Source organism: Lepidochelys kempii, chromosome 8 (assembly GCF_965140285.1).
Source record: "Lepidochelys kempii isolate rLepKem1 chromosome 8, rLepKem1.hap1, whole genome shotgun sequence".
Lineage (NCBI taxonomy): Eukaryota > Metazoa > Chordata > Testudines > Cheloniidae > Lepidochelys > Lepidochelys kempii.
In genome coordinates this window covers 56,438,522-56,452,432 of record NC_136387.1, presented here as the reverse complement: position 1 = coordinate 56,452,432, position 13,911 = coordinate 56,438,522, and the positions used below count along the sequence as shown (strand labels likewise).

At 41.4% G+C, this 13,911-nt stretch overlaps 1 protein-coding gene and 1 long non-coding RNA gene across 2 annotated transcripts in view; one reads left to right on the top strand and one right to left on the bottom strand.

Moving 5' to 3' along the window:
- HMCN1 (hemicentin 1) overlaps window positions 1-13,911 on the bottom strand; it is a 325,430-nt gene that overhangs the window by 190,520 nt on the left and 120,999 nt on the right. The window contains exons 10-11 of the mRNA XM_073356688.2: window positions 13,079-13,200; window positions 9,084-9,359 (exon numbers count right to left, since the gene is read on the bottom strand). Coding sequence (XP_073212789.2) covers window positions 9,084-9,359; window positions 13,079-13,200 — 398 coding nt within the window. The remainder of the gene's footprint in view (window positions 1-9,083; window positions 9,360-13,078; window positions 13,201-13,911) is intronic.
- Window positions 3,603-13,911, top strand: part of LOC140915966 (uncharacterized) — a 29,061-nt gene continuing 18,752 nt past the window's right edge. The window contains exon 1 of the long non-coding RNA XR_012160331.2: window positions 3,603-3,716. This is a non-coding gene — a long non-coding RNA (uncharacterized LOC140915966). The remainder of the gene's footprint in view (window positions 3,717-13,911) is intronic.

Genomic DNA, 13,911 nt, shown 5'->3' with positions numbered 1-13,911 from the left:
GCCCTGGCTGGGCTGATTTAGTCGGGGACTGGTCCTGCTTTGAGCAGGAGGTTGGACTAGATGAACTCCTGAGGTCACTTCCAACCCTGATATTCTATGATTCTATGCATATTTCTGTGCCCACCACGCAGAAAATTTTTTAAAAAAATCTGCCAGGGGACATGCACTTCTTCCCCAGCAGCGGATCTGTTCCAGCATGCCTGGAGCAGCCTTAGAAATCGGGGATGGGGACTGGTCGTGCATGCCTGTGTGGTTGATCACCATTGTGGGAGGTGCTGGGCCAACAAGTGAGAGAGAGGGAGAGAGAGACTGACTATGTCCCTCTCTCTTGCTACTGCAGCTCCCTGATGTAGAAGGGTAGGGCTTTTTATTATGCATGAGGCAGGCTATGTCTGGAAGGCAGTGTAGCAGCCTGCCTCCTAGTTAATTGATCTCTTTCTCTGATGTACAAATCTAGCAGCCTGCTGGTAGTAACATTGTTAAAGTTGCTGTTGATGTTTAATTGATCTCATTCTCTGAGGCAGAAGTGTAGCAGCATGCGTATTGTTCCTATTGTTGGTTAACTGTTCCCATTATCAGTCAATTCCCCCAGGAGCATAAAACCCGTAAAAGTTTTAAGGCCCCTACATTGCCAGAGTGATGTAAAGGAGCATTATATAAATGACAGTATGGAAATCCTCATATAGGAAGATCTGTGTGATTTTTCACTCTTTTCCTGTGCCAAAGTGGCACAACGGGGTTAGATTACAGCTTAGGATTTATTTTACTTACCCATTTAAAAAAAAAAAGGCTTTGATCGCAAATAAAACATTTACCAAGCAGTCAATAAAATGTCAGGACAATCAGAACCAAGCCCTTCCCAAAGTACCCAGCCAGGTCCGGGATAATGATTAACAAAATTGTATGACTTTCATGTGTGAAAGTCTGAGCAATTTAAAATTACATTCTACTTTTTTTTTTTTTTGGGCTATCTGGTGTTCTGTAATGTGATTTAAATAAAAATCCAACATTATAACTGGAATGCAGGATATTAGTTACCAAGTGTTTGTAACTTACCTTTCATGTGTTTAGGAAATGCTGAATAGTTATTGAGACATTTTTCTGTATTGTATTCTGTAAATAAATTACCCAAACAATTGAAACTGGTGTGATTATACTGCATTATTTTGACAAATAAAATATGTAGAATTTTGCAGAATTTTGATTTTTTTGGCACAGAATTTTGAATTCTTTGGCATAGAATCCCCCCCATGAGTAGCCATCCTCCATCCCTTTAAGTTCCTCCTCTTAAAACACACATATTTCAAAAAGCCTACAGACCAAGGACTGGCAAAACTTGGCACGCGGCCTGTCATAAATATAAAGGGAAGGGTAAACACCTTTAAATCCCTCCTGGCCGGAGGAAAAACCCTTTCACCTGTAAAGGGTTAAGAAGCTAAGACAACCTTGCTGGCACCTGACCAAAATGACCAATGAGGAGACAAGATACTTTCAAAGCTGGAGGGGGGGAAACAAAGGGTTCTCTCTGTCTGTGTGTTGCTTTTGCCGGGACGAGAGCAGGAATGGAGGTCAGAACTCCTGTAAAGGGTTAATAAGCAATCTAGTTAGATATGCGTTAGATTCTGTTTTGTTTAAATGGCTGATAAAATAAGTTGTGCTGAATGGAATGTATATTTCTGTTTTTGTGTCTTTTTGTAACTTAAGGTTTTGCCTAGAGGGATTCTCTATGTTTTGAATCTGATTACCCTACAAGGTATTTACCATCCTGATTTTACAGAGGTGATTCTTTTACTTTTTCTTTAATTAAAATTCTTCTTTTAAGAACCTGATTGCTTTTTCATTGTTCTTAAGATCCAAGGGTTTGGGTCTGTGTTCACCTATGCAAATTGGTGAGGATTTTTATCAAGCCTTCCCCAGGAAAGTAGGGCTTGGGGGGATTTTGGGGGGGAAAGACGTTTCCAAGTGGGCTCTTTCCCTGTTATATTTGTTAGACGCTTGGTGGTGGCAGCAATAAGGTCCAGGGACAAAAGGTAAAATAGTTTGTACCTTGGGGAAGTTTAACCTAAGCTGGTAAAAATAAGCTTAGGGCATTTTTCATGCAGGTCCCCACATCTGTACCCTAGAGTTCAGAGTGGGGAAGGAACCTTGACACGGCCCATCAGGGAAATCTGCTGGCAGGCCAAGACGGTTTGTTTACCTGCAGCATCTGCAGGTTCACCCGATCGCAGCTCCCACTGGCTGCAGTTCACCATTCTAGGCCAGTGGGGGCTGCGGGAAGCTGCATTGGCCGAGGGATGTGCTGGCCACCACTTCCCGTAGCCCCTGTTGGCCTGGAACGGCGAACTGCGACAAGTGGGAACTGCGATCAGCAGAACCCATGGACGCTGCAGGTAAACAAACCATCCCAGCTGACCAGTGAATTTCCCTGACGGGTCATGTGCCAAAAGTTGCCGATCCCTGCTATAGACTCTAGTTCTTCCCTCTCCCCCAAGGAAATGCTAACAAACTGACAATACAGAACAGGAATCCAACCCCAAATCATAGAACAAAATGTGATACATCTAGTCATTCAGTCACTTGGCTTTTTGTTGCATTTAATTCCCCATTCTTTGTCTGTACTTTGTTTCCTTCGATGCATAATCTCTTGAAGCAGGGGTTCTTATCTTCTTACTGTCTGTAAAGTACCCAGCATACTTTGAATACTATAAAAATAACAAATAGTAATAACCCCTTTTTAGGTTCATTAATGACAAGCAATCATGTGTTGGAGGCATGGGAAGTATTTGATGAGAAAGCTTTGTTTGCTTAGCTCTTAAATTGCAAAGCTCTGCAGATGATCTCATCCAGGAAATATTAACACAAACATGCAACACACAGACTTTACTTATTTTTTCCCCTTAATTCCCTTTCACTGCAGGTAGGAAAAAAGACTATTTCTCTGTATGATCTAGCAAGAGTCATTGAATGAGAAACTCTGGGAGAGAGAGATTATTAAACTTGTGATATTCATTAATTTCCCAGAGACAAGGTAGGTGAGGTAATATATTTTATTACACCTACTTCTGTTGATGAAAGAGACATCTTCAAGGTATACAGAGCTCTTCTTCGGATCTCTGGATAGGCTGCTCAAGCAATCTCTGACCCCTCCTCCAAACACATGTATTCCTGTGTAAGAGGCTAACTTCAAAAACCAATGTAATAACTATAATTAAGACTGCTGTGAATGGTAATTAGCAGCAGCTGAGCCATCCAGACATATGGATACTTACTGATTTAATTCTTTTTCATTCAAAGAACATTGACTTTTGTATCAAAGAACATTGCTGGGAGTTTAACTGTTTTATTTCCTGTTTTGAAAAGAGTGGAAGTACCATAGCGATAAGAGACGTTAGCTAATAACTTTAGTTAATCTTTTCCAAGCTGTGTGTATTTTAATCATCTGAGATAGCTCCCAAGAACAGTTTAGAAAGAACCACTGTGCTATCAAGACTGCTTAATGTTTTAATTTTTTTAGGACAGAATAATCTTGCATTTCCCCCCATTTAAAAAAATCAACAAACTAGGCTGCAATACTCCAGTTTCATTGTCTTTTTTTTTTTTTTTTTTTGGGTGCTCGGAGGATCTCAGCATTGTATTTCGGACTATTCCTTTTCATGTTATATGGAAATCTGCACTGTGTATTTGGGGTTGGGGACGTCATGTCAGGAGAATGAATGGTATGTATACAAACTTTTCATTCTATAATGTCTTCATTTCCCTGTTATCTTTCTTTTTCTCTCACAACTGTTGCCAAACTGCATTCAGAATGCTTAACCTCTTGTCTCACCAGCACAGGGGGAATATTAATGCTGTTCCAAGGGTTGTCCAGCAGAGAGTACACCAAAGATATTTTGGGCAAATGATTCCCCAGGAGAAAAAAGCAATATGATTTTCCTCTTACACCACTGTACATTCACTTTACTGGAATTACTTCAGATTTACACTACTGTAGGTGAGCAGAGATTCAGGCCCAAAGACTGTGATTAGATATCATGCTGTGTTCTACCCCGCTTGCTGCCCTCTAGTATTGTCAACCAGAGCTGAACATGGTTTTGTCCTTGTTGTGGACAAGACCAAACCATGTACAGCAGGGGAGCCCAACCTAAGGCCCACTAGAGCATTTCATAAGGCCTGTGGCCTGCTTCAGCAGACTATACTCACTGCCAATCCATTAGTGTTTTGCCATCATGTTTACATCATTTTAGTTTACATAAGTGCGTAAATAGACAATACCATACCTAGAAACAACCTATCTAAATACATACAAAACAAGCTCAACTTACAATATAAATCAATAAATCTTATTAAAATATGTAGAATCTGTTTGCCCACACAAGGTTGTGGCTATGTTTATGTGGCCCTCCTGTGTAATAAGGTTGGGCACCACTGATGTACAGTACGCCCAGGGCCAGATTCTAATCTTGATTCTGAGTTGCACTGGCGCAAGTCACAGTGATTTATCCAAATCTGTTCCCTGGCATAGAAATGTGGTTGACCTGTTAGGACAAGACGTTGAGAATGCTTTCTTACAACACGTAGTCAACACAGTTGACTCTATCTACACCATGATAACTGAAATTGTTTCAAATGCTATCTTGGCAGAGGTAGGTAGGGGAAGTTGTCGTATTTGACACCTGATGTCAAACATGCAGTTCTTGTAGTACAGTGGCTACAGTATGTTCACTGAATTCCTGTATTAGGTACTGCTAAGATCTTTCCATCACAGTACCACTTGTAACAGGCTGATGCAAACCTTTCAGTTGTGACAAGAAAAATCCCATTTGAACCTTTACAAAAATGCTTAGCAAAATAAAGAGACAAAGTTGTTAGACTATAAATACACCAAATTAATTATTTATCACGTGATGCTCGGAATGTAATACAAAAAGTTTGTAGCTTTCTTTCTGTCTAGTATGTGACAACTCATGTAAATATGCTCATCAACACAAAAAGGGGACCTATATGTTGTATACAATAGGCCAAACCACGACCAGCCAATGCTTCTTTACCTTCAGCGGATCCCTATTTTTGTGAGATGAAAGCACAACATACCTCATTTCTTATTAATCTGTTGCTACAACCATGCATGAAATGCTGAAACTGCTGAAAGCTAAACTTCTCTATTAATCCTTGATCCACACACAACACAAACCACAGAGGTTTTCCCACACAATACGGCTCTGTTGCAGAGCCAAAGAACAAAGCCCAAATTCTATGATAGTATTTAATTGCTTATCCTGACTCAGAGCTGGAAATCCACAAAACCAAGATTTTGCCAGTAAAATTAGATTTTGGCAATATGTAGTGTTTTGGAGATTTGAATGTCAATGGTACACATGAAATTCAACAGTCAAAGATCACCAAAAATGAATGTTTTCGGCAAAAAGGACATTGGTTACAAAAATAACTCATTTATGCTTCCAAGCCAGAAAGATTTGTTAATAAACCCAGATATGAGAAACATTGGTAATATTATATAACTATCAGGACAACGCGTTCAAATATGGATCTACTCTAATAAACATGCATGTATCATGTTAATATTTTGTTTACAACACTGAAAAGCTGGCGAAATGGCAGAGATCACATGTTTATGGAATTTCTCTCTCTTCCTCGTGGAAAAAATAATCCTAGAAAGATATACAGATTAACATTTCATGCTCCTGGACAGTTCTTACCATTACACTGTTCACATGCTCAGAGGACACTCTCCAGGCTCCTGATCAGTGTTCTGAAGCAACTGAAGAGAAAACAGAGCCCTCAAACAATCCACGCCAGTATCAACACCAGACCCCAATCTGGTATGAGACAGAACTTTGGGAAGTTCTGTTAGTGCTGTGTAGATCCCCAGACCATGTAGTCATGTTCACAGTGAATAGCTCATAGAATCATAGAGCTTAAGGCCAGAAGGGATCACCAGATCATCTACTCTGACCTCCTGTATATCACAGACCATAAACAGCATCTAGGTACCCACACACCAAACCCAACAACCGAAATTAGACAAAATGTCAAAACTCGCAGGAGATTAAGATAATGTGTGCCACAGGCATATAATAGGAGGGACTTGGATGTACCAAAGACCAAGACCTCTGCAGTGCTGGGAACTGATTAATGATACACACCCAGATGATCCTAGCAATCAATGTGTGCCCCATCTTGTAGAGGAAGGTGAAAAAAAACCCAAGGTCCCTGCCAATGTGATCTGGGGGGAAATTCCTTCCTAATCCCACATACAGCAATCAGTCAGACCCTGAGCATGTAAGCAAGAACGAGCGAGCCAAGAATCTGATAAAGAGAATTCTCATGACCACCTTGGAGCACCAGCTCGAACCAGTCCAGTGTCCAATCTCCAGATGCTTCAGAGGAATGAAACGAAACAAAACAAAACGAAAAAAAAAGTTTTGTTGAAGAGGAGGGGGAATCCTGACCCCCTGCAGTTACCTTAAAACAGTTTTAGGGCCAAATCAACAACAGCAGCAAATCCTAGACAAGTCCTTAGACACCTTACTAAGGCAAAATTACCATTCAGTGCATGAAAATGGCAAGATTGACTTCAGTAGGACTAAAATGTAGCCCTTTAAGGCTCAATTCTGACACCTTTGTTCACATTGTTTTGTACATCACTCCACAAGTAGCCCCAAGATTTTCAATAGGACTGCTTGTGGTGTAAGCGATTACTCAACATGAGTAAGTGTTGGGCACTTAGTACATTAATACAAGAAGCTCCCATTAATATGGGATGTACCCCATCAAAAAAAGAGGGACTACTTCCAGTTTAAGATTTAACTTACAGAATTGTACAGCCCCTTTTCTCAAAAATCAGAAATGGCATTTCTTCAATTACTATTATTATTATTTTAACTTATAACTTTCAAAACAAAGGTTTAAAATAATAAACTAAAATGAACAGCTTCTGTCCACTCTTATTTTTACAGTTAATGACACCTTCATACAGCAAGAGAACATAACAGTGAAATTAGTTCTTTCATGATCCAAAATGTAGTAAATTTCTTCATGTTAGATGTAGCTCTTGTGACAAAGTTCCTGCTCTACCTTGGTGGGTCTTGCGCTTATTGGTGGATTTGCTCGCCTTGGAGCTTCACGGCAGCCCTCACCTTGGCCGTTTTTCTGAACCCACAGTCCAGGACGACGACTCCTGTGTCTAACCAGGAGTTGGGAGGATTTGGGGGGAACCCGGACCCGCCCTCTACTCCGGGTTCCAGCCCAGGGCCCTGTGGAATGCAGCTGTCTAGAGTGCCTCCTGGAACAGCTGTGCGACAGCTACAACTCCCTGGGCTACTTCCCCATGGCCTCCTCCCAACACCTTCTTTATCCTCACCATAGGACCTTCCTCCTGGTGTCTGATAATGCTTGTACACCCCACTCCTCCAACAGTCCACGTTCTCACTCTCAGCTCCTAGTGCCTCTTGCTCCCAACTCCTCACACACACACACCACAAACTGAAGTGAGCTCCTTTTTAAAACCCAGGTGCCCTCATTAGCCTGCCTTAATTGATTCTAGCAGCTTCTTGATTGGCTACAGGTGTTCTAATCAGTCTGTCTTAATTGTCTCCAGAAGGTTCCTGATTGTTCTGGAACCTTCCCTGTTACCTTACCCAGGGAAAAGGGACCTACTTAGCCTGGGGCTAATAGATCTGCCTTCTATTACTCTCCTATAGCCATCTGGCCCGACCCGGTCACATTCTATAATAGTGTGCTTTACTATGAATTAAGGAGCTATATTCATCCTTGGTGTAACTCCGCAAGACTTCACCAAGCATGGTTTCAGCCCACTATGTTGACGTGGCCTTAAATTTCCTTCTTTACAATGTTATTAATGATAAGATTCATTTTTTCATCCCTTTATATATAGCCAGCTTCATTATTCTGCTGCCCAATATTCAGGCCAGAGAGACATGCAAGCACAAGGTTACTTCCCAGTAGATTCCCTCTGCATGTTATTCCACAGATAAGCCAGTAGTGAGTGCTGTATTTGATGTAATTTATTGACATGGATCAACACTGCAACTCTATATATTTGGTACTTTATTTGGTCCAAAATATTTCTAAAATTTAGTTGACCATAGAACATGACACCACATGACTCCATTTCAGCTTCCATACACAATATATTTCAGTGTCTGGAAGTGGATTACGCACTCCAGAAGAAAGTAGGAGGATGTCACTGCAGGCACAAGGTGGGTGAGGCAATATTTTTAATTGGACCAGCTTCTGTTGGTGAAAGAGTCAAGCTTCTGAGTTACACAGAGCTCTTCTCCAGGTAGCTCAAAAGCTTGACTCTTTCACCATCAGAAGCTGGTCCAAAACAAAATACCACCTCACCCACCCACTTTGTCTCTCTAATATCCTGGGACCAACACAGCTACAACACTGCAAACTGCAGATAGCCACATTCAGCTGCAGTTTAGTTTTACTACCTATTAGTGATATTCCAAGCATCTTTCATCAAACTCAGAAGAAAACAACTGAACTGACTCTGTCTAAACCATCTGAGAGGTTATCCCAGGCATGTTTTAAACAGTTAGCAATACCAAAACCAGCCAAAATGTAATTCCAATCTATTTGATATAATCAACCTCATATATAAGAGATTTGAAATGAAATATTTTGCTGAGACAGCAGCAAACCTCTTTAGCTTTACTGTGAAAACCTGCCAGAAGTCATTTAGTAATTGTGTTAAGCCTCCCAACTGGTTTATAGACATTAGGAAGAACATCTAAATCCCATGAAGGGATGGAGAGGGAACTGTAAGAATGCTTCTCTTTCTCCCCTCAATGGCCTCGAACAATTGCCCTTATGGAAAAACGCTGAAATTTAATAGAAAAAAGTATATCCTTTCTACATGGTTTTGTGTTTTTTTGTTTTGTTTTATTTGGGGGGAGCTCTCAGTTTCCACAGGCTTTTACCAAATTGCTCAAAGGGCAAAGTTGTTAACAAGGAGAAGGGAAAAAAAGGTGGGGAGGAGGAAAAAGAAAAAAAATATGCTTCAAAAGAAGATTAACATGCATCTTCTTTGTTACCTTGTACTGTGAGGAAGACAGAAGCCACAGTAGATCCACCTTCATTGGAAGCAGTGCAACTGTACTCGCCAGCATCTGTGAGCTTTACAGATTTTACTTCTAAAGACAAATTGCTCATCATCCTTATTCGGGAGGGCTCCACAAGCCTCAGATCATTGCCATTTCTCTGCCAGGTGAGATTATAACGCACTGTGCTTAGGGTTAGGCAGGTCAATATGGCTCTCTCCCCAGGGGTGACTGTGACATTATTAGGAACCTGAACCACAGGTGGGGGCTCTACATGGAAAGAATAAAGAGAAAGGATTCAGAAACTATTAGGCTCACTTGTAGGTACTTCGTAAGTAACCATGATAACACAGCAGTAACAGAAGTAAAAAGGCATATCGGTGGGTTATTTAATACTTAGTTTCATTTCACAGCACTGAAGCCAGCACACTGGGGTCTGATCCAAGGCCCACTGAACCAAAAGGGAGCCTTTCAATGAGATCTGAATCAGGTCCTAGATTTGTACATGCTGCTGTGTGAAAAAGAGATTACTGAAGAGCTACCCTCAAGATAACACTACTGTACATATGGGCTTTTTCCAGTGCCACTAAACAGCTCTGAAATTATCATTGTGTTCTTCAGATGTTAGTCTCAACTTGAGTTTTAATGGATTTTAGTCTCTTTTTGTTCACATCAGTGCCCATTCTATGCTGCAATTCCCCCCATATTTTGTTGTTTTCTTTTTGACTCCCCGTTCTGCTCCTTTTTACCACTGACTTCTCCCTCAGCAGAATGCAAACTCAGTAACTTTGAACTGGATTGAATTTTAAACACACAATGGTTTCAGATTAGGTCAAATGATCCTTGTTGAGTCATCCGTGAGTAAAAGAGACAATATTTAAATCAGGGATTCTCAAACTGGGGGTCGGGACCTCTCAGGGGGTCACTTGGTTATTTCATGGGGGATCACGAGCTGTCAGCCTCTACCCCAAACCACGCTTCACCTCCAGCATTTATAAGTGTTAAATACAAAAAAATGTTTTTAATTTATAAGGTGGGGGTCATGCTCAGAGACTTGCTGTGAGAAAGGGGTCACCAGTACAAAAGTTTGAGAACCGCTGATTTAAATGCAAACGAGAAAGAAAATTTAAACTCATATAGTTTTATTGGGGTTTTGCTCCACACTTCTTTTGTTTAAATCCAGTGGCATTTGTTCTTAAACACAGAAATACAGATCTGCAGAGGATAATGGACTGAGTGTGACACAAATGTCAAAAGGTGGAGTAACTTACCAGGATATGACTGCACTCAATAGATTACCATTAGCAAAGCAAAGATAACCAAACAGGAGTTCTCTGTTAAAGGAGAAAAATTCATCCCTTTGCTGTGTAGGGTTGTCAACTTTCTCATCACACAAAACTGAACACCCTAGCCCTGTTCCTCCCCCGCTTCCTTCCCCACCCCTCCCCTGAGGTCCCACCCCCCCCGCTCACTACATTCCCCCTCCCTCGGTGGCTCGCTCTCCCCCACCCTCACTCACTTTCACTGGGCTTGGGAAGGGGGTTGGGATGTGGGAGAGGGTGAGGGCTCTGGCTGGGGGTCCAGGCTTTGGGGTGGGGCTGGGGATGAGGGGTTTGGGGAGCAGGAGTGGACTCCAGGATTGGGGGGTGGGGCCAAGGGATTTGAAGTGCAGGAGCGGGCTACAGGTTGAGGCAGGGGTTTGGAGTGTGGGAGGGGGTGAGGGCTCTGGGCTGGGAGTGCTGGCTCTGGGCTGGGAGGGGGCACTAGGATGGGGCCAGGGATGAATGGTTTGCGATGCAGGAGGGGGCCTCAGTGCTGGGGCATGTGATTGGGTTTACCTCTGGCAGTTCCCAGTCAGCGAAGCAGCAGGGATGCTAAGGCAGGCTTCCTGCCTGTCCTGGCATCGCAGACCGCGCTGCGCCCTGGAAGAGGACAGCAGCAGGTCCGGCTCCTAGGTGGAGGCACACAGACAGCTCTGCGTGCAGCTCTCGCCCACAGGCACAACCCCCCCCAGAAAAGGTAGGGACTAGCCTGCCTTAGCCGGGCAGCACCAACGACCAGACTTTTAATGGCCTGGTCTGCGGTGCTGACCAGCACCACCATGGTTCCTTTTCGACCCGGTGTTCCAGTTGAAAACCGGACACCTGGTCACCCTAGTGCTGAGAGCCAGCCATTCAGCTCATTTAAGATCTCACAGTATGTGCACAGGCCTTGGGCTAGCTCTCTTCACAGTGGTGAATTTCTTCAAAAGCCCTGGGCACCTGGGTCTGGAGCCTTGCTTTCCCACAAGTATGGTCCCTGTGGGCTCCCCAGCAGCAGTCATTCTTATAGCCACCACCCTATCACAGATCACCCATGCAAGAGAAAGAAAGCCAGAGTTGCTTACTAAGGACTGAGTTTTGCTCCTGCACCCTGTCAATATATATACATTCACGTGTGTGTGTGTGTCTGTATGCACACACAGTCATATCTTTGGTAAGTTACTCCACCTTTTGACATGTATATATAACTTTTATCTAATGCTTGTCATCTGTAGATATCCAAGCACTTTACCAAGTAGATCAGTATCTTTACCCCATTTTACAGATGGGAAAACAGACACAAAGAGGGGAAGAGACTTGCTCTGCAACCCAGAGGCAGAGCCAAGAACAGAACCCAGGTCTTTAGAACACCAGTCCAGTGTTGCATCCACTAGGACACACTATCTCTTGTTGACCTCATGTACACATAGTACTTACCAATGTTTTGTTCAAACCTAGAACCAAATTCCTCACATTCAGTACACATGCCTTTGTTGGCCCTTTATTTAAGATGTCTGCACAAACTAACAAGCTATTTGACACTTTAAGATTTAATACTTGCAGGAAAAAACAAATGCAAATGTTTGCTTTTTCTGAAGTTGAAAATGCTGAGATCGTTCCAGTACCTTTCAGACAGCAGTTGACAAAAATGGACGATCTGTGATATACTGTCTGTCAACTTGATAAACTGAAAATACTTGAAAAGAGTAAGTTTACTTTGCTGGGAGTAAGAAAATCCAAATAATTTTGTTTCAAATATTTATGTGTAAGGATTTCAAAGTGTCTTCCTTACATCATCCCAACTGCACAGTTCAAAACAGATATAATAATTCACATTCACATAGAATCTTTCTTCCACAAGAATACCCATATGAATGATGCATAACAAGAATTGTTTCCTACAATATATTTTCTAGTGCTTTTGTTGGGCCCAGTTTTAAATGACCCAAGTAATGAGCCTTCAACCACTTATTTGGGACAATGTTCCACAATATAATGAATTTCATTATTAAGGTGTGTCTCTACATTCAACCTAATTTTTCCTTTATTTAATTTCATCTCATTATTTCTTGATAATCCTTTCAGGAATTAAAATAAAATAATAAATAATGCATAATAATTAATAATAATTAATAAACAAAAAATTCCAGATTTCCAATAAATCATTAGGAACTTGCTTTAAAACTTAAGTAGAAATTAAATTTAGGTGCAAATCTTTGCAATTTCACAGCTATCTGATTTGTGCCTACAGTCACGGAGTTAGAAGTGTAATCGCTAAGGTTTGAGACAAAAAAATATGAGTGGATTCTCTCCGGCTGCAATTTGTGCCTCCAAAAGAAATTCAGCAGCTCACATCTATTCAGGGAAGAACTTAAACATGTGCTTAAATCCCACTGACTTCATGGAAGAGTGTTAGAAAGAATTCAACGGCACTTTACTTAACACGGATGAATTTATTTAAATGCTTTATACTGGGTCCTAAATGCTTCCGTTAAGGTTTTGAAACATGATATATTGGCAACAAAAGAACATACATTAACATAAAACATTTTATTGGCATTGGATTGCCATAATTTATGCCACCCAATGTTGCTACTTTCTGTTAAGTAAAAATGACTGTATGCCAGCACTTTAGAGTTTAGTAGTCTAATTCAGAAGTCTAGTACAGAAGTAGTAAACAATATTTACCTGACACATCCAGAAATGTCTGAGCACGTCCAGTGCCCACACTGCTAATAGCAGTGCATTCATAATATCCTTCATCAGACAAGGAGATCTTGGCAATTTCCCAGTTCATGCTAGATGATTCTCTGTAAAATGATAAAGCCTCTGTAACTGCTTGAAAGAGATTAAGAGAAGGGCATTAAAGGGTCTAGTTTCCTACTGATTGGCATGTGACTCTCAGTAAGGCTAATGAAAATTTCACATATGTAGGAAAAAGCACACCCTTTTTAAATCTCTTTTGTTTATGCATTATATTACATGCAGTTTTTAGGGTCTGATTTAAATAAGAAGGTGGGAGGGGAGTGATTAGACTTTTATGAGTATTAAGAGGCATGCATTCCTTACATAATACATACATGGAGACATATGAAAAAAAAATCATGACAAGTAGTCACATCATAAAATAAAAAACTGCTGTCGCTCACTCAGCTATTTCTACTCTTGGATCAACCTCAGATTTCTTTTAAATGGAAGAAAGTACGAAATACTGTTATATTGATTATTTATCAGCAAAGTATGTACAGAATGCACCATCCCTTACAATGATGCAGACTGGTTCCCTCTACATGTGTGGGTCAGCTCCAAGGGCCAGTGCAGTGAGGGATGGAGTCTCACTCACATTTTCTGCACCTCATGCTTTGGTTTGGAGTACCTTGTGCCCACATGGAGACACACATGGAGCAATCTCTGCACTTCCCTATCTCTTGAATGAAGAGATTAGCGTGGTGAGTCTGTGTGCAGAAGGCTCTTTGACCCCAAAGTAGGACCAGGAACAAATATAGTAATTCAGCATTCTC